This window comes from Nerophis ophidion, linkage group LG03 (assembly GCF_033978795.1).
Source record: "Nerophis ophidion isolate RoL-2023_Sa linkage group LG03, RoL_Noph_v1.0, whole genome shotgun sequence".
Lineage (NCBI taxonomy): Eukaryota > Metazoa > Chordata > Actinopteri > Syngnathiformes > Syngnathidae > Nerophis > Nerophis ophidion.
In genome coordinates, this window is record NC_084613.1 from 68,438,928 (window position 1) to 68,461,994 (window position 23,067).

A 23,067-nucleotide genomic window follows, 5' to 3' on the forward strand; every position below is an offset into this window, starting at 1 on the left:
TATAGAGCCTCTAAAAAACATCCAAACACCTCCATTAGGGTTTTATATACATGATGTAAGTATATATGCTATGTAGTAATCGGCACATTTATAATAACATTTAATATTGACGTATTTTGATCATTTTAAGCATGCGCGCCGCATTTATTTCAAAAACGCATCAGGTTTGCTTTTTCTATTTTTCTTCGTCACTAATTATTACTCGCTGCAGACTTTACGAAAGACAACAAATATATTAAAACATCACTAATCGTGCAAGGTCTGCTGTCATTAGGATGCTGACTGCCAGGATATTCCTTGGTTCATTTAGGTGAAGAATGTCTCACAATCGCCCTGCGATGAGGTGGCGACTGGTCCAGGGTGTACACCGCCTTCCGCCCGATTGTAGCTGAGATAGGCGCCAGCGTCCCCCGCCACCCCAAAAGGGAATAAGCGGTAGAAAAAGAAAGGATGGATGGATGTCTCACAATCTTCACAAAGAAACGGGGTGGGGAACGAGAGCCCTTTTCATGGTCTTTCTTGCCAGTTTCAGGTCTAAAATGGCTCTCAAAGTGTCCCAACTTGTCGGATTACCTACTCAGACGTCTCATGTCCATGTGCCATGCATAATATATGATCTAGAAAATGGGTCTCAGACACGCGGCCCGCGGGCCAATTGCGGCCCGCAAGACGTTATTTTGCGGCCCCCACCTTAATATGAAAATGTAATGTTAGTGCGGCCCGCAGGTTTTATATGAATGGCGCTTGACAGCGTTGTGTTATTTGGGTTCAAAATTACTCTTTCAACATTCTGGGTTGCCTACCTCTGCATTAGTGGAAAAGCGACAAGTGAGTGAAAGCGACAGAGAAGTTGCCATGGAGATGAGGGTTTTCTTACGTGCCTGGCTGCAGACACCTGTCCGTCAGTAATAACAGTCCCCAATAACCTGGACCAATTCAAATTTTTTTTAATTTTTTAAAATTGTTTAATTTGCATTGCCTCACACGATGAACACTACATATATTTCCGGATAAGACTCTGGGAGCCGTCACTTTTTTGCGCTTGCTATCCGACCACCGTGTTGCTGTAGAGAGGGAAAGTGGAACGACACATTGCGGAAATAACATTATTCTCCGTGCGTGGGCTGAATACTAATATATTCCATGCTGAGGAGTATGCAAAACATTTTGTAGGAAATATTTTCTTGCGGCCCAGCCTGACCCAGACTTTACATCCAATGGCCCCCAGGTAAAGTGAGTTTGAGACCCCAGATCTAGAATAAACTTCCAGGGAGCAACGAAGCGAGGTAGCCGCAAACCACTTGCCGTAAAAATAAAAACGCACGCTTGTGATCATGGCGCCGCTATACGTATTTTGTCTGCGTTAGCGCTTTAAATAACAATATGACTAATACTTGGTTAATATATGTCGCAAAATGTAAAAGGACTATTGTTGGCACTTTTTGAATGGTTATTTCAGATTTTATAAAAAATAGAGGAGCTCCCATTTTTACATATATTTTTATTTTTTTTTAAAGGATCCCCATGACCTGGTTGCCACAACAACCCACTAGTCTTCCTGGGGATATCAGCATATCATTTTAACAAATAAAAATCAACAAGCAAATAATTTACAGTCTCAGAATATTAATTACCTTATAAATATAACTACACCATACATAACCAAACAAAAATCATCAACAAGTAAACTACTTTACAGACTCAGATAAAATATTAGTTTGCTTTTAAAAACCTGGTTACTTTCAATGGCAGTGAGTATTCGAGACAGGTTATTCCAGAGCGATACAGATCTATAAATAAAAGATTTCCGCAATGCATTCTCTCTCGGCCGAGGGAGTACAAGATGAGCCTTACTAGACGCCCTGGTATTATGATCATGCACAGTGCTACTGTAAACTATTGGAGCCATGAGAAAAGCAGTAGTTTTACTACTGGTTACTGATTAGAACAACAGAGTATTAGCTGACAACCTGTTCTGCACGGTTAGCCAGGAAAGAGAAGCATGCATTTGTTTCTTAGTGAACAACCCAGAACCAACCGTGCTGCTCTATTCTGAACACTCTGGAGCAGGGGTCACCAACCTTTTTGAAACTAAGAGCTTCTTCTTGGGTACTGATTAATTTGAAGGGCTACCAGTTTGATACACACTTAAATAAATTGCCAGAAATAGCCAATTTGCTCAATCTACCTTTAATAAATGAATCTATAAATATTAAAAATTGGGTATTTGTGTCTGTCATTCTGTCGTACATTTTTTTCCTTTTACGGAAGGTTTTTTGTAGAGAATAAATGATGAAAAGCCACTTAATTGAATGGTTTAAAAGAGGAGAAAACACGAAAAAGATGAAAATTTTATTTTGAAACATAGTTTATCTTCAATTTCGACTCTTTATAATTTAAAATTCAACCTAAAAATACGAAGAGGAAAAACTAGCTAATTTGAATCTTTTTGAAAAAATTTAAAGAATTCGTGGATCATCATTCGTAATTTTTGCTGATTAAGATTAATTTTAGAATTTTGATGACATGTTTTAAATAGGTTAAAATCCAATCTGCATTTTGTTAGAATATATAACAAATTGGACCAAGCTATATTTCTAACAAAGACAAATCATTATTTCTTCTAGATTTTCCAGAACAAAATTTTTAAAAGAAATTCAAAAGACTTTTGAATAAAATTTGAATTTGATTCTGCAGATTTTGTAGATTTGCCAGAGTATTTTTATTTTATTTTAATCATAATAAGTTTGAAGAAATATTTCACAAATATTCTTCGTCAAAAAAACAGAAGCTAAAATGAAGAATAAATATAAAATGTATTTATTATTCTTTACAATAAAAAAAAAATATTTGAACATTGATTTAAATTGTCAGGAAAGAAGAGGAAGGAATTTAAAAGGTAAAGGTTTAAAAATCCTAAAATTTTAAGGTTGTATTTTTTCTCTAAAATTGTCTTTCTGAAAGTTATCAGAAGCAAAGTAAAAAAAGTATTGAATTTATTTAAACAAGTGAAGACCAAATTCTATTTGAGTTTTGTCCCTCTTAGAATTAAAAATGTCGAGCAAAGCGAGACCAGCTTGCTAGTAAATTAAAAAAAAAAAATAAAATTGAGGCAGCTCACTGGTAAGTGCTGCTATTTGAGCTATTTTTAGAACAAGCCAGCGGGCAACTCATCTGGTCCTTACGGGCTACCTGGTGCCCGCGGGAACCGCGTTGGTGACCCCTGCTCTGGAGCTTACTGATCTCACCACTTGCAGCAGACGCCCAGACTGTCGAACAATAATCCAGATGACACAAGACTATTCGCTGCGCTGTACGCGGACTTTTATTTACGTTTATTTAATATTCGTAATGCATTAAAGAAAACATCTTTCTGTCTTCATGTCTTTCATAATGATTGTGAAAGATAGGTAAAATTCCCCCAAAAATGCAGTTCCTCTTTAGGCAAACCCTTGTGGACCGCTTAACCGATGAGAGCTGCAAGAATCAATCGGACAGCTTGTATACAAAAAAAACAAATATAACCAGACACAGTATATGACGCAACCTGAACATCATCTGCAGTCCCGGGGCAGCTGCTGCATGTGCTAATGACATGACGCATTGTCATCACGGGGGAGCCTGTAGTGTCTCTGTGTGCTTTTTTTGTTTGCAGACTAACCTCATTTCCAGGTCATGGTTCTCTTGAGGAACAAAACTGTACAAGGCCACGTAGGTGTTGAGCGTGAGTGCATCTTTGTTGAACTGGCTCTCCTCCATCTGGACGGCAAACACACATAAACAACATGCCAGTTTGCCTTTAGAGGGGATGAGTTTCAACTACAACACGATGCCTGTCCAGTCTTTTACATCATGGCTCTCGGGTCTTTAAAGGCCTACTGAAACCCACGCAGTCTGATAGTTTATATATCAATGATGAAATATTAACATTGCAACACATGCCAATACGGCCTTTTTAGTTTACTAAATTGCAATGACGCGTGCGCGTGACTGTATTAGCTCAGCACCACTTACGGCTAAAAGTCGTCTCTTTTCATCGCACAATTACACAGTAATTTGGACATCTGTGTTGCTGAATCTTTTGCAATTTGTTCAATTAATAATGGAGACTATAAAGAACAATGCTGTTGGTGGAACGCGGTGTATTGCAGCTGTCTTTAGCACCGAGACACAGCCGGTGTTTTTGTTTTTAACGCGGAGCGGTCAAGCGAACATGTTTCTCTACCTCAATCAGCATGTTTTTGGATGGGAAAATTGTGATGTATGTCTTACCAGAGACATCATTGGATTATTCGTCCTCCTGCAGTAGCTGTTTAAAAGGCAGCTGTGAGATTGGCTTCTCTCTGAGACACTGCGTGTTCACCGCAGCCATCCGACCTCGAGGTATGTCTTTACAATCTCACTAAAACACTATTAAAACAATGAGCAAATAAGGGATCTTCCAGAATTATCCTAGAAATGCCTCTAATTACATCTGAAACGCTCACACTGCCCGAGCCGTCGCTTTTTATTTTATTTATTTATTAATTTTTTTCTAGTCCTTCGCTATCAATATTATCATCCACGAATCTTTCATCCTAGTTCAAATAATGGGGAAATTGTCGTTTTCTCGGTCTGAATTGCTCTTCCTGCTGGAGTCTCCCATTAAAAACAATGTGAGGACGTGAGGGGCCCTCACCCTTGTGACGTCATCGTCTGCGACTTCCAGTAAAGGCGAGGCTTTTTTTTATCAGCACCAAAAGTTGCGAACTTTATCGTCGATGTTCTCTATTAAATCCTCTCAGCAAAAATATGGAAATATCGCGAGATGATCAAGTATGACACATAGAATGGACCTGCTATCCCCGTTTAAATGAGAAAATCTCATTTCAGTAGGCCTTTAAAGGGTGGCCCTGCAATTCGTATTCCCATTTTGCGTGAATAGACGCATGTAAAATGTCAATGCATGAAAGGGCGCTTCATATGACATTTTACCACAAACCTATTCCAAGCCCCTTCCTGCTCCGACAAGGATAGTAATATAATAACAAAATTTCCCCAAAATCATTACCTCCGTGAGGCACAGCATTAAAGCACTTACCTATCTTGCAAGGTGGAGATACTGCGTTTGATCCCTTTAGGCACTGGTGACAAGCTTGGTTTGCAAATTTAGGACTACATTTTATACAAAATAATTAGTTATTCGGGGGCGGGGGTCTTTGACTGCCGTTGGCTTTGACAATCGGATTGCTCGTTTGCATCAAAACCGTTGTTTTTCTCACTTCTACCCTGCTATTTTTGGAGTATTTGGGGTTTTTGGCACCAGCTGCTAAACTACATCTGACCAATCTAAGTCTATGAGCATGAACTGATGAAGACTACTCTGATGAGAGGTAAAGCGTCTTCTAAGACAGACCAAACAGTCCAGTTGCGATCGATTGAATGCCCTAGGAATATTTACAGTACCAATTCATGGTATAAACACTTGTAACACCGGAAGGGGAAATTTAATGCAATTTTTCATGTTGAAAATAATTGACGATACAGATTTTTAAATGATTAAAATTTTACTGCTTTTAATTTTTTTTTCAAACATTCACATAAATCAGATTACAATAATATAGTCTTGCTCTCTGCATGCATTTTTAAACTGCATTTGTCACGTTTCCTTTGCTTTTTTTTGGTGGGGATTTATTTTTTTTATTTGCTATTTTATACACTCCTTTTGTTTTACCCTGTAAAGCGTATTTTGAGTTTTTGAAAAGCACTCTATAAAGAATTGGTATTTTATTCCGCTCGATTGTAGCTGAGATAGGCACCAGCGCCCCCCGCTACCCCATAAGGGACAATCGGTAGAAAATGGATGGATGGATATCATTACACTGAATAAACTAAGTGAGATTTATGACAGCAATTTAGATTTTCAATAAAACACACAGAAAATAATAAAACAAAATCTTAATCTTAATCTAATATATTGAGACTGGTTTTTTTCTCAAGAAAAAATTGGGTAACTAAATATATCACATATTTCCAACATATTATACGTATCGTATACTTTACATAAGCTACCCGTTCGCTGTTGTTTTCTCCCAAGTCAGAAAATGGTGACACTTAAAAACACAGAAAGTGAACAAATTTAAGTTCTGCTTCTTCCTACTCCTTTTTGGACGTGTGGAAATGTAATATTCTACACCTGTGATGTACTACATTGTAACTGTATGCATGATTGAAATAAACTAATACCATAAATTTTAATGACAAAAAAATGCAAGCAAACTAAATATTGTAAGCGGTATTATTTGTGAGGTCAAATTATTATTATTTTTTCATTAAAATAATCACACTATTGAATTTGGATTAACCACAGGTTATTACTCTCTGTCTTAGTATAAATTAACTTAAAAATAGCCCAATATTTGGACACAAATGCATTTTTATTGGCAGAATGTCACACAGGAAAACAATTTTTTTTTAGATGTGTTACTTGAACGCACCATATTTATTTGCTCAAAATTTGGCAACATTTTTTCCAAAATACCATCAAGATGTATTTTGTCGTCAAATTTGCCGCTGAGCCCACCAGTAAGAGTCTCGTCTCTTATCTTTGCACTGATGAGTGATCTGATCACCGACCATATAATAATAATAAACCACGTCGCCTTTCATGTAACCATCCCCAGTTACGGTAAAGGAACATGTACGGTCAAAATTAATTGTGAGATTATTCTGCGCTTTTTTAATGAGATTATATTTTTTCTGATTAATCAGAACATATAATTGCATTAAAAAAAAGGTTAAATATAAGTTAACTCATAAATAGTCTCATTATATTATCAGTACTACATTTTGGATATGTAAACCATGCAATGACAAATTACCCACTAATGAGAAAGAACATAATGACATATATTAGTGAACAGATAATATTAATACAAACATTTTACTTCCAATTGATCTGTGATCCATTTTGGGTCCCGACCCAAAGTTGAGAAGATCCCTTTATTAGGATATTCCACAGACCCTCTCCATTGCTTTTATATCGTCATTCTTGCGAATGTAAATATAGCCTTGGCAGGCCTACAAAGCCCACAGAGTCTTGTTTACGCTGAGGCCGATAAACCGGCGAGTTGCAACAGTGGAGCTGCAATCTGTTCCTTTGAATCCCCCGTCAATAAACGTGTGAGAAACGGGATCCGGGATACGCTAAAGAAGTTAAAACGGGATGGTGAGGCGAGAAAATTGTCGAAGTGTCGGCGCAATTAACAGGGTGCAGCGCCGCCAAAACGAGTGGGTGTCTGTATTTTTTTGTCAGTTTTATTGTGGATCCTGCTTTTTACAGTGCATATCAATTCGGGACATGAGAGTTAAATTTAGAAAATGCACAAGCAGGCATGCTGCAATGAAGTCATGTGTCATCCTCAAAGACTGTGGGGACTAAAATAAAAACGGCGACAATTTATTAAAGAGCTACTTGGCGGCCTTGAGAGGTTCTCGAAGACTGCACTAGTCGTAGCTCACTTGTGACACTTTTTATGGCTGTGCTATTTTTGCCTCATTTTAGGTCGGGTTTCCACTACAACATAGCACTGGAGGGAAGTGCGAAAACCACGCTACTAGACAAGCTAACAACAATGCGGAAGAAAAATTCATTTGAGATGGGACTGCCGCTGCAGCAAAGTGGAGACTGTCACTGTGGAGTATCATTCAGCATAATCCACATCAACAAGGTAAGTTACCATTAGTGTGGATGGATATTTTATTCATTCAAATGTTACACGGCTGATGACAAATCTACTCGACTACATAAGTAGCGACTGACTCTTCTTTTTACCGTTCGTGCTGTTTTTGTACACATATGATGTAAACTATCGGTTCATGGATCAATTTGAACTATGAAGCTAATTAAATGTTTAAAGCATTTTCCAAAATATATTATTTTGGTAAAATATAATGTGGGCAAAAAGGTGCATTTACAGCAGAGCCAGATCTAACCAAGGAGGACTTGATGATTGTTTTGGAAAAAAAAACATCAAATGTATTCTTGAAACTAGAATGTACGGAAAGAGACCACAATAATGTATCCCACGCCTTCACCAATTTAAAAAAAATCTATTTTATTTATCAAATACAACTTGTTGCCAATAATAAGGTGTGCGTAAATAAATGTGTATGTGTGTATATACATACATTTATATATATACATATATATACTGTATATATACATACACACACATATGTATGTATACGTATATATATACACACATATATTTAATATACATATGTGTGTATGTATATGTATATACCATATTTCCTTGAATTGCCGCCCAGGCGCTAATTAATTTAAAACCTCTTCTCACTCCTGCGCTTATCAAAGGCATGCGGTAAAAGTAAGCATGCGCTAATTATTTTAAAACCTCTTCTCACTCCGGCACTTACCAAAGGCATGCAGTAAAATTTGAGTATTAGCGCATGCTTAGTATTACCGCCTGGTCAAACTCGTGACGTCACAAGTGACACTTCCCCTGTCATCATTTTCAAAATGGAGGAGACTGATTTCAATACCGGTAATTTGAAATCGCATAAAGGGAAGAAGATTAAGAGCTATTCAGTAGGACTTAAGGTCCAAGCTTACATCATACTCAAATTTTACTGCATGCCTTTGGTAAGTGCCATTTTTTTTCATATTATATGCCCTGCGGCAATTCAAGGAAATACACCATGTGTACATACATACATACATACATACATATATATATATATATACACATACACACATATATATATATATATATATATATATATGTATGTATATATATGTATAAATATATATATGTATGTATATATATGTATGTATATATATATATATATATATATATACATACATACATACACACACACATGCATACACATTTGAATGTCCATCCATCCATCTTTTTCCACTTATCTGAGGTCGGGTTGCGGGGGCAGCAGCATAAGCAGGGAAGCCCAGACTTCCCTCTCCAACTCAGTATTCTTCTTCCTCCAAACACGACGAGTTGAGTTTACATCAAAAAGTTCTATTTTGGTTTCATCTGACCACATGACATTCTCCCAATCCTCTGCTGTATCATCCATGTATCCATTTTGGTATAAACTCAACTTCATCCATCCATTTTCTAATATGTGTTTGTGTAAATATTTTTAGGCGCCTAGAATGGATTAAGCAGATTTACATTATATAGTTTATTCTAAAAATTGCTTCGGTTTTTCGTACTATTATCTGTTTTTGCTTTTTTTCTAAACAGATCATTAACAAAAAATTAAGTACAACTGTATTTTTCTCTGTTGAGTGTAATCACAGTTAATTTGATATCTGGGGCTCGCACTTGGGTTTCAATTTGAGCTCCTCATCTCTGATATTTTTCTTGCAGCGTCTCTATCTGTCTGTCCCTTAGACGAAGCTAATAAACCTGTCGGCGGACGCTTTAACAGCTCGCCACCAGCTGTGCTCGGCCCGCTAAACGCCGCTTCGTGATGCAATAAAGAATATTTCCTTTTTGACGGCTGGACTGCTTGAAGAGAGTTGTGGATTTGCCTTGTATGGTTATTTGTTTGTTCCGGTGTCTGTGGCCTATTTTCTCACAGAAGACCAAACAAACATGTTGATCTAAAAATGTAAGCAAAAATCTGCACTCCGGGAGAAGCTCTAGGCAAATTCCATTAAGCAGAAAAGACATATTTTGATCATTACTGTTATGATACTCTAAGAGATTCAACCTTTTTTTTTATTTTCCTGTCTTACTTTATTTCTCTTTTTCTGAAGAGAATAAAGCAGCAGCGATCCAAGCAGTGAGGTCAAGGCTTGGCTCCATCAGTGCAGGCCAGTGCTTATGTCAGCTCCGATTTGATTTGTTACCGCAGGAAAAATGAAGTTTCCTTCCATTTCCTGGGAACTGAAGCCGTAATGGCTCAAAGCATTTAAAGCATTTACGACAACAGTAGCGGTTCTAGCTTCAATGGCACGCTCTGCGAGATCCCCCTTTAGCCGATTTTAGTATCGCGTTAACAATCCATTACATTATTTTGTATCCATGGTTTAACACTGCCATCTTTGGTAGGCTTCCTCTTTGATTTTCTTACTTATTTTAAAAGATTATATGATGATTTTCATCTTTTCTGACTTACCAATGCTGTTAAAATGTTCGATATTCAAACAATGCCAAAGGCTCAAGTCAAAAGGTTCATGCATTTTGGTGTGAGCTTGTACGCAGTTTTGGACACCTCTTTGCGAGGTCTTGCAATTCAGCTATGTCATGATGTCAGAGTGAGGTGGACATACTTATTCAGACATCTATAGCTCCTTGCCCTCTGCTTTAGGTTAGGAGGAAACACAAAAAATGTCAGATAAATTATTATTTTCATCTTATCTTGGCATGCACATAATAACACCGACATGCAGTCACATACATATTTGTAAAAAGCAGCTTTTTTATGCACTCCATGAATTGATCAGAGAGTGTGTAGATCAGGGGTCACCAATGCGGTGCCCGCGGGCGCCAGGTAGCCTGTAAGGACTAGATGAGTCGCCCGCTGGCCTGTTCTAAAAATAGGTCAAATAGCAGCACTTACCAGTGAGCTGCCTCTATTTTTTAAATTGTATTTATTTACTAGCAAGCTGGTCTCGCTTTGCTCGACAATTTTAATTCTAAGAGATACAAAACTCAAATAGAATTTGATAAAAATCCAAGAAAATATTTTAAAGACTTGGTCTTCACTTGTTTAAATAAATTCATTTATTTTTTTACTTTGCTTCTTATAACTTTCAGAAAGACAATTTTAGAGATAAAATACAACCTTAAAAATGATTTTGAGATTTTCAAACACATATACCTTTTTACCTTTTAAATTCCTTCCTCTTCTTTCCTGAAAATTTAAATCAATGTTTAAGTAAATTTAATTGTTTTATTGTAAAGAATAATAAATGCATTTTAATTTAATTCTTAATTTTAGCTTCTGTTTTTTCGACAAAGAATATTTGTGAAATATTTCTTCAAAGTTATTATGCTTAATAAATGATTTGTCTTTGTTAGAAATATAGTTTGGTCCAATTTTGTTATATATTCCAACAAAGTGCAGATTGGATTTGAACCTATTTAAAACATGTCATCAAAACTCTAAAATTAATCTTAATCAGGAAAAATTACTAATGATTTTCCATAAATTCTTTTTTTTAGTTATTTCAAAAACATTCGAATTAGCTAGTTTTTCTCTTCTTTTTTTCGGTTGAATTTTGAATTTTAAAGAGTCGAAATATATTTATAAAAATATTTATCTGTTTCTATATATATTCATTGTGCGAAATCATAAAGACGATCAGTGTTTCCACAAAGCTAAATATCATAAATTATTAATAATAACATAGAGTTAAAGGTAAATTGAGCAAATTGGCTATGTCTGGCAATTTATTTAAGTGTGTATCAAACTGGTAGCCCTTCGCATTAATCAGTACCCAAGAAGTAGTTCATGGTTTCAAAAAGGTTGGTGACCCCTGGTGTAGATGTACCTGACATTGTGACCGAGTAATTCTATATAAGTTAAAGTTAAAGTACCAATGATTGTCACACACACACACTTGGTGTGGTGAAATTTGTCCTCTGCATTTGACCCATCTCCTTGATCACCCCCTGGGAGGTGAGGGGAGCAGTGGGCAGCAAAATAAATAAATGATGATACTTTTGGAGACGGTGGGGCGTAGTTTCATTTGTAATCTGGGAACGCCTCCAGAATCGATCATCTTGCAGACAGACTCAAAAAACTGGTTATAAAAGTAAAAAATTAGCCCTTTTAACTAAACTCTATGAGGGAGGTCGGTATCCCATCTAACACACATATGACCTTATCAAAGCTGAGCACGGATAAATATTAATAATTTTCCTCCTCATCGTTGTGGCCCCCCCTATACAATGTCACGCTGACTAATCGCCTATGTTGCCCAGAGCCAAAATTTCCTAACTGGCAAAGTCTGTTAGCATAAAACCAAACTTGGTCTGTCTCCAAATAGTCAAAATTTCGATGATTCAATTTGGAGGAGTTTGTTTTGACAGTTAACCGCACAGTTGAATCGTCCCTCTTCCGTGGGAAAGAGGCGCGTTGATAGCTGCTGAGACTTGGTGAAACTTGCCAGAAATTGGACACGGCGCCATAACGCACCGCCTTGCTCCGGAGGTGTAGTTCTCCTCTTGAAAAAGGTAACAATCCTTCCGCAGGTTCACATAGGGATACTTTGTCTAGACTTCTACTTCCTCTATTTAGTCACGTAGGATGTCCAGCCAAAGACCTCACAAACTGGTTGAGCCTTTTTTTGAGGCGGACAAAGTCGCAAATGAGATCTTTGTTTGTTCACACTTAAACGAAAGGCTGTATTCCTTTTATAAGTACCTTGATCTAACTTTGGAATAGTTACAAATAGGTGCAACATACATGTGTCGTTACTGACACCTAGTCACTAGTTAGTATACTGTACTACAGTGGTTCTCAAATGGGGGTACGCGTACCCCTGGGGGTACTTGAAGGTATGCCTAGGGGTACGTGAGATTTTTTAAAATATATTCTAAAAATAGCAACAATTCAAAAATCCTTTATAAATATATTCATTGAATAATACTTCAACAAAATATGAATGCAAGTTCATAAACTGTGAAAAGAAATACAACAATGCAATATTCACTGATGACAGATAGATTTTTTTGTGGACATGTTCTATAAATATTGATGTTAAAGATTTCTTTTTTTGTGAATAAATGTTTAGAATCAAGGTCATGAATCCAGATGGATCTCTTACAATCCCCAAATAGGGCACTTTAAGTTGATGATTACTTCTATGTGTAGAAGTAATTTATAATTGAATCACTTATTTATTTTTCAACAAGTTTGTAGGTGTTTTTACAAGAAATGTGCAATATTTTGCACTGTTATATAATTTAATACATCAGAAACTGATGACACAGTGCTGTATTTGACTTCTTTATCTAATTTTTTCAACCTAAAATGCTTTGCTCTGATTAGTGGGTACTTGAATTAAAAAAAAAATTCACAGGGGGTACATCACTGGAAAAAAGGTTGAGAACCACTGCTCTACTATACGTCGTCATCTGTTTATTTCTTTTTTTCAAATCCATGATTAGACTCATTGACTATGGGCAATATTTTTAACGAAAGACCACCCTAAACCAAACATATAAAAACCAACTAATGTTTCTCACCTCACAGACGTGGGCCGTTCTCTGTGGTTGATGGTAATCATCCGCCCCGTTCTCGATTACCGTGAAAACTGAATGAAAATAAAAAACAATCAATAAAAATAGTATTTTACATTATAGCAGTCTTCAGGTGGTACTATGCCCCCTATAGGATGTGAGCAAAATAGAGATCCCTGTTATTTTACGGCACACATTTCACATTCTCAGCACCAATCAGAAATGTCACATATCCAGCTCAGTGAAACAAAAGAAAAGGTGCCTATTTGATGGATCATAGCACCCTGACAGAGTCCAAATAGGGATTTTTGTGTCACGACATGGCTTAGTTCTAACAGCGACTCACCATCATCACTGGGCTTTCTTGACAGTTGCTGCCTGCTGCTGTGAGCCACCGCTTCCTCTAGAACATTATCCAAGTCACTGGTCTGTAAAAACAAGGTATGAATTCAAAAATTACCACACAAAGAAAAGTTGGATATCAGGGGTTGTGTTGCACAAAGCAAGAACGACAAGAGTATGTGTTTGTGGAAGGTAAGGCTCTACGGTATTCCTGAACCACTGCACACGAAAGGGTAACAATTTGTCAAAACATGCGAGTGTACTGTGATGTCTGTGTTATTATTTTTCTGACAAGTACATTCCATGGTGGCACTGTTATTAAATCGCAGCGTTTTACCCTTGACTTGAAATTGGTCTAACAGTGCAATGAGCTCTACAAAACACCCACTGTAACCTTAGTGGGGTTAACCTAAAAGTCGGCAACCCAAAATGTTGAAAGAGCCATATTTGACCAAAAATACCCCAAAAAAACCTCAGTCTGGAGCCGCAAAAAAAAAAAAAAAGCTGATATAAGTGTTATAATGAAGGCTACACATGATGTGTCTATTAGCTATATTAGTCTACTATCAAAATGACTTTAAAAGTCTTATATTAAGTTAAAATTTAGATTCCATTGATTGTCACACACACTTGGCCCTGTGATGAGGTGGCGACTTGTCCAGCGTGTACCCCGCCTTCCGCCCCATTGTAGCTGAGATAGGCACCAACGCCCCCCGCGACCCCAAAGGGAATAAGAGGTAGAAAATGGATGGATGGATGTCACACACACTGAGTTCAAACCGAGTAATACCAAAAACTATACAAATGGGATCCATTACCTGCCTGCTTGACACCCAGCATCTAGTGTTGGAATGTCAATGATAAATGATAAATGGGTTGTACTTGTATAGCGCTTTTCTACCTACAAGGTACTCAAAGCGCTTTGACACTACTTCCACATTTACCCATTCACACACACATTCACACACTGATGGAGGGAGCTGCCATGCAAGGCGCTAACCTGCACCCATCAGGAGCAAGGGTGAAGTGTCTTGTTTAGGACACAACGGACGTGACGAGGTTGGTACTGGGTGGGGATTGCACAAGGGACCCTCGGGTTGCACACGGCCACTCTCCCACTGCGCCATGCCGTCCCTTAATATGGTGTTACATCACCAAAAATGATTCCCGAGCGAGGCCACCGCTGCTGCTCACTACTCCCCTCACCTCCTAGGGGGTGATCAAGGGTGATGGGTCAAATGCACGGAATAATTTCGCCACATCTAGTGTGTGTAAGTGTTATAATGTGTCTATGAGCTATATTAGCCTACTATCAAAATGACTTTAAAATGATTATATAAGTGTTGTAATGAAGACAAGACATGATGTAAGTGTCTATATTAGCTATATTAGCCTACTATCAAAGGCTGATGCAAATCTTCGTTGACAGAAAGATTCAAGATTGTTTATTGTCATATGGACAGTCAAACAGACAGTTTGCCGTACAATGAAAATCTCACTTTGCTAGTCCACCCTTCAACAAGTCACATGGTACTTAGCTAAAAATCAAAAATCAAAATAAAAATGTAATTACAATGCACAGTAAGTAACATAACATTATTGCACATTCTGATTGACAGTCAACAGTATAAATATAGAGGTGACCTTGGGTCACAGCAGCAGTTAAAGTGTCTTTAGTGATCAAAGGTAAAAAGAGTCTACAGTGATGGTTCACAGTTTGGGGTTGGTCAAGGTAGCTGTCTTTTGTTCAAAAAGACAAAGTGAAAATGTGTGTGGGGGGGGGGGGGGGGGGGCTAGCATTCACAAGTTAGCATTCGCAAGCCCGATGGCCTGTGGGTAGAAACTGTTTGTCAGTCTCGTAGTCCTGGATTTCAGGCTCCTGTATCGTCTGCTGAAGAGACTGTGCTGGGGGTGTGTACTGTCCTTTATGATGTTGTGTGCTCTCCTGGTGGCCCTGGTAGAGTACATGTCCTGTAGTGAGGGGAAGGCTGCTCCTGATATGTACTGAGCAGTTTTAATGACTCGCTGGAGTGCCTTTCTGTCCTTAGCAGTGCAGTTTCCATACCAGACCATGATTGAGCTGGTAAGGACACTCTCAACCATACTTCTATAGAAGTTGCTGAGAATGTTGGGTGGCATACCAAATTTTCTCAGCCTTCTTAGGAAGTACAGTCGCCTCTGGGCTTTCTTTATTGTTTGTTGGGTGCTGTGATCCCAGGTGAGGTCTTTGCTGATGTGGGTCCCGAGGAATTTAAAGGTTTTCACCCTGTCCACCTTTCTCCCCCCTATGTACAGAGGTGTGTACTGTGCACTCCTTCTCCGTGGGTCAATAATCATCTCCTTGGTCTTGTCTGTGTTCAAGGAGAGATTATTATCCTGACACCAGGTCACCGGTTCCGCTACCTCCCTTCTGTACGCTGCCTCAGCTCCCCCGGTGATCAGTCCGACGACCGTAGTATCATCTACAAACTTGATGATACTGGTGTTGTTTTGGGATGCCACACAGTCGTGTGTGAAGAGGGTGTACAGTAGGGGGCTCAGCACGCAGCCTTGGGGGGTCCCTATGCTTGGAACCTTTAGAAATGTTGTATTTTAATTTTTATTCTACACATTTTTGCAACATTGGAAGATCCTCACAGGATGAGATAACTTATGGAAATTACTAGCTTATAACGGCCAAAGGTATAGATGTGTGTCCAAGTTTAAGGAAACGGCAGGCTGTCTTCTTCTAATGGATTTTATACAATCTTTGCAAGCTGGGTAACGTTTGCTGTGGTCTGGAACAACATGGCCCACAAACAACTATGAGAAATGCAGCCAATATTACATACAGATAATGTGTCATGAAACATGCAAATATAAATTAAATACAAAGAGGACATAAGTAAAGGAAATTAAATGAGCTCAAATTTACCAACAAACAAAGCATAATGATGCAATATGTATATACAGCTAGTCTAAATAGCATGTTATCATCGATTAGCTTGCGGTCATGCACTGACCAAATATGCCTGATTGACACTCCAACAAGTCAATAACATCAACAAAGCTCACCTTTGTGCATTCTTGCACAGCATAACACATTTGGTGGATAAAATCAGACAAAGGAGTGGCATAAAACCCGTCTTTCTGTGGCAGCGTCGGAGAAAGTTGTACATGTAAACAAACTACGATGACTTCAAGGATCGCTGAAATTAGTAGCACAAAACGGTGCTTGCCAAATACTCATCAGTGAAGCATGTATAAGATTTCTAACAACTAGGAAGGTTTGTGTCATATTTTTTCTCCTACAGCAAATACATTAAAACAAAAAAATATTTTTTTTCTTCATCTTTTTCCATTTTCACACATCTCTGGAAGAGGTCCATGGAACCACTAGAGCGGTGCTAACGAGCCGCGGGTTGCTGACCCCCGGGTTAACCAAATCACCACAAAATTTGGTACACACTTTTAAAGGACTGTCAAGTGCATGTGTGTAAAGTTTGCAGAAGATTAGTAAAAGAAAACAAAACATGGCTACCGTTTTTGCAGGGGCACAGTTGGGACTTAACCAGAACTGTTCAATTCCGACATCAGACATCTATTTAACAACAATTCTATTTATTATTAAAGTATGTTTAAATTTTGAAAAAAATGGTGTAATTATGAAATAATTTGTTGTATTTTAACATTTGTTTATTTTAGTGATGTCAAATGATTCATTTTAAAATCAAATTAATCAAACTTTTGAATTTGGATTAATCGAGATACTCACAGTACATTATAATTAGAACCAATATCGTGACACAAATGCAATTTTGTTGTCACACCAAAGACTATAAAAAATGGGACCCATTACCTTCCTGCTTGGCACTCAGCATCAAAGGTTGGAATTGGGGGTTAAATCACCAAAATGATTCCCCAGCGCAGCCACCGCTGCTGCTCACTGCTCCCCTCACCTCCCAGGGGGTCACCAAGGGGATGGGTCAAATGCAGAGAGCAATTTCACCACACCTAGTTTGTGTGTGACTCTCATTGGTACTTTAAAGGCCTACTGAAACCCGCTACTATAGTTTATATATCAATGATGAAATATTAACATTGCAACACATGCAAATACGGCCGGTTTAGTTTATTAAATTGCAATTTTAACCTCGTAGAATGATGACGCATGCGCGTGACGTCACGGACTGTAGCGGACATATTAGCGCAGCACCATTTGCGGCTAAAAATCGTCTCTTTTCATCGCGCAATTAAACACTATTTTGGACATCTGTGTTGCTGAATCTTTTGCAATTTGGAGAAGTCAAAGTAGAAAGATGGAGTTGGGAAGCTTTAGCCTTTAACCACACAAACACATGGTATTTCCTTGTTTAAAAATCCCAGAGGTGAAGCTTTACTATGGATCAGAGCGGTCAAGCGAACATGGTTCCCGACCACTTGTCAACCGGCAGGTTTCGGTGAGAAAATTGTGGTAAAAAGTCGCCTCTTACCGGAGATCAGTTGAGCTTGCGCCGTCCATGCAGCTGCCGTCGACTTCCCTCAGAGACTGGCCTCAAGACACCCGTGGAGACACCCCTCCGACTATCAGGTACTATTAAACTCACTAAAACACTAGCAACACAATAGAAAGATAAGGGATTTCCCAGAATTATCCTAGTAAATATGTCCAAAAACTTCTCTATCCGTCCCAATGCAATCGCCTTTTTTTTCCTTTTTTTTTTTCTAGTCCTTCGCTATCAATATCATCCACAAATCTTTCATCCTCACTCAAATTAATGGGGAAATAGTCGTTTTCTCGGTCCAAATAGCTCTTGCTGCTGGAGGCTCCCGTTATAAACACTGTGAGGATGTGAGGAGCGCTCACCCTTGTGACGTCATCGTCTGCGACTTCCAGTAAAGGCAAGGCTTTTTTATTAGCGACCAAAAGTTGCGAACTTTATCGTTGATGTTCTCTACTAAATCCTTTCAGCAAAAATATGGCAATATCGCGAAATGATCAAGTATGACACACAGAATGGACCTGCTATCCCCTAATTTCAGTCGGCCTTTAAATTTAACTTTAACTTTTAATAATGTCATAAAGGTATTTTTTTTACTTGAATTAACTACATTGTTTTGTTTAAAAAGATAACGTTTATCAAAAGCGAGGCTGGCTCTATATAGGCGCAGGAGGGGGCAGAATAAATACCGTATTTTCTTGAATCGCCGCAGGACATATAGTATGCGCCTGCCTTGAATTACTGCTGGGTCAAACTCTCTTCCCAAAATAATTAGCGCATGCTTAGTATTACCGCCTGGTCAAACTCGTGACGTCACGAGTGACACTTCCCCTGTCGTCATTTTCTAAATGAAGGAGGCTGATTTCTATACCGGTAATTTGAAATCGCATAAAGGGAAGAATATTAAGAGCTATTCAGTAGGATTTAAGGTCCAAGCTTACATCACACTCAAATGTTTACTGCATACCTTTGATAAGTGCCGGAGTGAGAAGTGGTTTTAAAACAATTAGCGCATGCTTACTTTTACTGCATTCCTTTGGTAAGCGCAGGAGTGAGAAGAGGTTTTAAAATAATTAGCGCATGCTTACTTTTACCGCATTCCTTTGGTAAGCACAGGAGTGAGAAGAGGTTTTAAATCAATTAGCGCCCCGGCGGCAGTTCAACGAAATACGGCAAATGTGTTTAACCCCTCAAATCAAAAGTTTTGAAGTTGAGAAAGTACATTTTATAAACTATCAAAATTAATGTAGTCCAAGTTGACAAAGATAACGTCAGTAGCGGAGCAGTCCGCTGAAAAAGGGACACAATAAAACTAGTATCATCTTCCCGCATGTCTGTCCCTCGACTGTCAGGTTCTGCGAGTCCGCGCACACACAGACACACACCCCCACCCCTCAGTAAGCCAGTTTTGACGAATGAAAACGAGATCCAATCAAATCTAATTCCATCTTGTACATGGGTGTGTCAAGTTCCAAATGTATCCAATTATAGTTCTTTAATAGCATGCATACATGACAGGTTGTGGGTTTTTGATATGAAGGACAGCCAATCAAACGCTTTTCCTTGTGAGATAAGGAAGGTGAATTTCTCACTGGTGGCACCAAAACAACACTTCGTGATATGTGAATACCTGAGGGAAGGTAATGAGAACAGATTTAATTTTTGCTGCTATATGATGCCATAAGCAGGCAATCCATGGTGACATTTACACATTTGTAAGTTCAGGTTATTGCCATTTGTTGCTTCCACCACACTCAAAAAACTGATGATGAAGGCAACACACACACATACCTGCTTTGCCAGAAACCTCGCATAAAAAAAATATTTTTAAGTTTCTCTGTGCAAATGTGTGGAGAATACAGAAATTTTTGAGGCATGAGGCAGCTGACCTGATGATAAACTAGAGAATAGTGTCTTTTTTTTAATTATTCATAAGACTACAGTGTCTTCCAGCCTTGTAAATATTGACTAAGGTTAAATTCAGTTCAGTTTCAGTTGAAGTTTATTTCATGCAATACAATGTATTGCAGTGGTTCTCAAATGGGGGTACGCATACCCCTAGGGGTACTTGAAGCTATGCCAAGGGGTATGTGAGATGTTTTGAAAATATTGTAAAAATAGCAATTCAAAAATCCTTTATAAATATATTTATTGAATAATACAACAAAATATGAATATAAGTTCATGAACTGTGAAAAGAAATGCAACAATGTGTCAAAGTGTGTTTGTGTCGAACCCAAAGATGCAGAGATGGAGGCAGGCATGGAGTGAGATACTAAGACAAAATCAAACAAACGGGTACTAACACAAAGCGCGCACGAGGCGGATAACAAACTAAGGGTCTTTAGCATAGAAGCTAGCAAGAAACAAAAAAGGGCCTAGCGTGGAAGCTAGCGGGTAGCAAACAGGAAAACAGAAGTCGTTACTTTTAGAGTGAAAACAAAACAGAAGCAGGGAACAAAAGACAGTAAGTTACAAACAAACGAATGTAGCTTACCGCTACGCTGCAATAAAACGACGCGACACCAATGACAGGAGCGACATGTGGCAACGACAATACAATGATCCAGCACTGACTGAACGAACAAAGCAGGTAAAATAGAAGCTGGCCGATTGACATCAGGTGTGACCAGATGCCAATCAGCCGCAGCTGAGTGAAAACAGGATACAGGGAGACAAACAGGAAGCTGCTGATCCGCTTGAGATGGTTTCCTGTGGACGGGACTCTCACTGCTGTCTTGGAGCCACTATGGATTGAACTTTCACAGTATCATGTTAGACCCGCTCGACATCCATTGCTTTCGGTCCCCTAGAGGGGGGGGGTTGCCCACATCTGAGGTCCTCTCCAAGGTTTCTCATAGTCAGCATTGTCGCTGGCGTCCCACTGAATGTGAATTCTCCCTGCCCACTGGGTGTGAGTTTTCCTTGCCCTTTTGTGGGTTCTTCCGAGGATGTTGTAGTCGTAATGATTTGTGCAGTCCTTTGAGACATTTGTGATTTGGGGCTATATAAATAAACATTGATTGATTGATTGATTGATTGAGCTAAACCAAAATAAGAGCACTAGACAGGAACTAAGTACAGGAGATACTAAACACAGAGGAAACAGAAAACTGCAGAGGAAAAAACTAAAACATAGACAAACTGTCAGGGGAAAGCCTGACACAAAGCAATATTTAGTGTTGACAGCTAGATTTTTTTGTGGACATGTTCCATAAATATTGATGTTAAAGATTTCTTTTTTTGTGAAGAAATGTTTAGAATGAAGTTCATGAATCCAGATGGATCTCTATTACAATCCCCAAAGAGGGCACTTTAAGTTGATGATTACTTCGATGTGTAGAAATCTTTATTTAAAATTGAATCACTTGTTTATTTTTCAACAAGTTTTTAGTCATTTTCATATCTTTTTTTCCAAATAGTTCAAGAAAAATCACTACAAATGAGCAATATTTTGCACTGATGTAAAAATTAATAAATCAGAAACTGATGACATAGTGCTGTATTTGACTTCTTTGTCTCTTTTTTTCACCCAAAAATGCTTTGCTCTGATTAGGGGGTACTTGAATTAAAAAAAATGTTCACAGGGGGTACATCACTGAAAAAAGGTTGAGAACCACTGATGTATTGCATCACATATTTCCAGTTGTTTCTTTACAGCACGTCCAAAAAGGAGTACGGAGAAGCAGAGCTTATTCAAACATGCCCCTTTTCATGTCAGAGCAATTTTATCCCATTTAAGAATTAGGCATTCTAATAAAGATACATGTCATGATGGTTGATAAAATGTGAATTAAGGATACTTTATTTTATATGGATTTTTTTAGTTTCCCCACCTGATGGATTTCTACCTTACTGTAATCAAAGGGGGTGCGTTCCTCAGTGACCTTAAGAGCTATACCAGCAGGAATGTTGTGATCCGATGGCCGAATCATACCCATATTGTTGCTTTGTTCCATTTTGATATCACATGTTGTAGTTTGACCTCCTCATTTGCTGTTTTATTCTGTCACCATTATTGATTCACCTGCCCCTTGTTTTCTACGCACACCTGTTTCTCGTTATCACCTCCCTTATTTAAGCCCGCCCCTTTTCGTCATTCATTCTGGGACTCTAATTTGCCTTCGTGCAACAAGTGACGACTGCTTTGTATGTATATTCTCGCTAGCTTACATGCTACGCCTTTGTTTTATTCTAGCTCTCATGCTAATGGTTTGTTTTCCCTTTTTTTTTGTGCCTTCGTGCCAAGTCTAGTTTTTCTGTTTGTAATCATAGGTTCCATGCTAGCGCCATTTGTTTGCTTTTCTGCTTGGCACAAGTATTTTTTGTTCCTAGCCCTTTTATTTATTTAAAAAACATTTAATACTTAAAATTGTCACTGCACTAAAATAATGAATTATTCAACAATGAATTTCCCATTAATTCATTTTAGTAAGAAACATGCATTAAGTTATATTTGACTTTGATTCTAAAAAGTAAAAAAAAGTATTTCCCATAAACAAAAAAGTGTGAAAATGGTTGTAATGGGAAGGGGTTGGTGGGCTCCAAATAGAATTCTGCCTAGGGCCCCAGTTTACCCTGTGTGCCCCTGCATATTAATACAGCACAAATAGCTCACCTCTTCTTTCTTTGGTCCAAAGAAAGCTCTAATAATGACAAAAGATGGAGACCCCTTGTCTAATGGTTCTAAACTTTAGGGAGCGCAACAAATGTCACTTTTGTGCACATGTACCGAGTGTAAATAGTTGGAAAGCGGTTTATCCTAGTTGTTCTTGGGTGGACCAGCAAAAATGTTGTCACACCGCGATGAGGGAAGTCTTGTCTTGGTTTTTCTGTGTTTCATTTTGAAAAGCTACCCTCTTGTTTCAGATCACGGGCCCTTCCTCTTGTGTCACCAGTCTGACGTCATCCCCAATCCCTGAATGTTTCCACCTGTTTCCTATCATACCCATATCCTATTTAAGCTCACTCCCCCTCTTGTCCTGTGCCAGATCGTCTCGTCTATCGTGCCTTTCTAGCGTCCATGT

At 38.4% G+C, this 23,067-nt stretch overlaps 1 protein-coding gene and 1 long non-coding RNA gene across 3 annotated transcripts in view; one reads left to right on the forward strand and one right to left on the reverse strand.

Moving 5' to 3' along the window:
- stac (SH3 and cysteine rich domain) overlaps positions 1-23,067 on the reverse strand; it is a 91,509-nt gene that overhangs the window by 15,346 nt on the left and 53,096 nt on the right. For both annotated transcript variants that reach the window (XM_061895923.1, XM_061895922.1), the window contains 3 exons: positions 13,564-13,645; positions 13,224-13,291; positions 3,662-3,759 (listed from right to left, as the gene is read on the reverse strand). In XM_061895923.1, the coding sequence (XP_061751907.1) occupies positions 3,662-3,759; positions 13,224-13,291; positions 13,564-13,645 (248 nt within the window). The remainder of the gene's footprint in view (positions 1-3,661; positions 3,760-13,223; positions 13,292-13,563; positions 13,646-23,067) is intronic.
- Positions 7,471-23,067, forward strand: part of LOC133549970 (uncharacterized) — a 52,166-nt gene continuing 36,569 nt past the window's right edge. The window contains exons 1-2 of the long non-coding RNA XR_009806211.1: positions 7,471-7,709; positions 13,589-13,658. This is a non-coding gene — a long non-coding RNA (uncharacterized LOC133549970). The remainder of the gene's footprint in view (positions 7,710-13,588; positions 13,659-23,067) is intronic.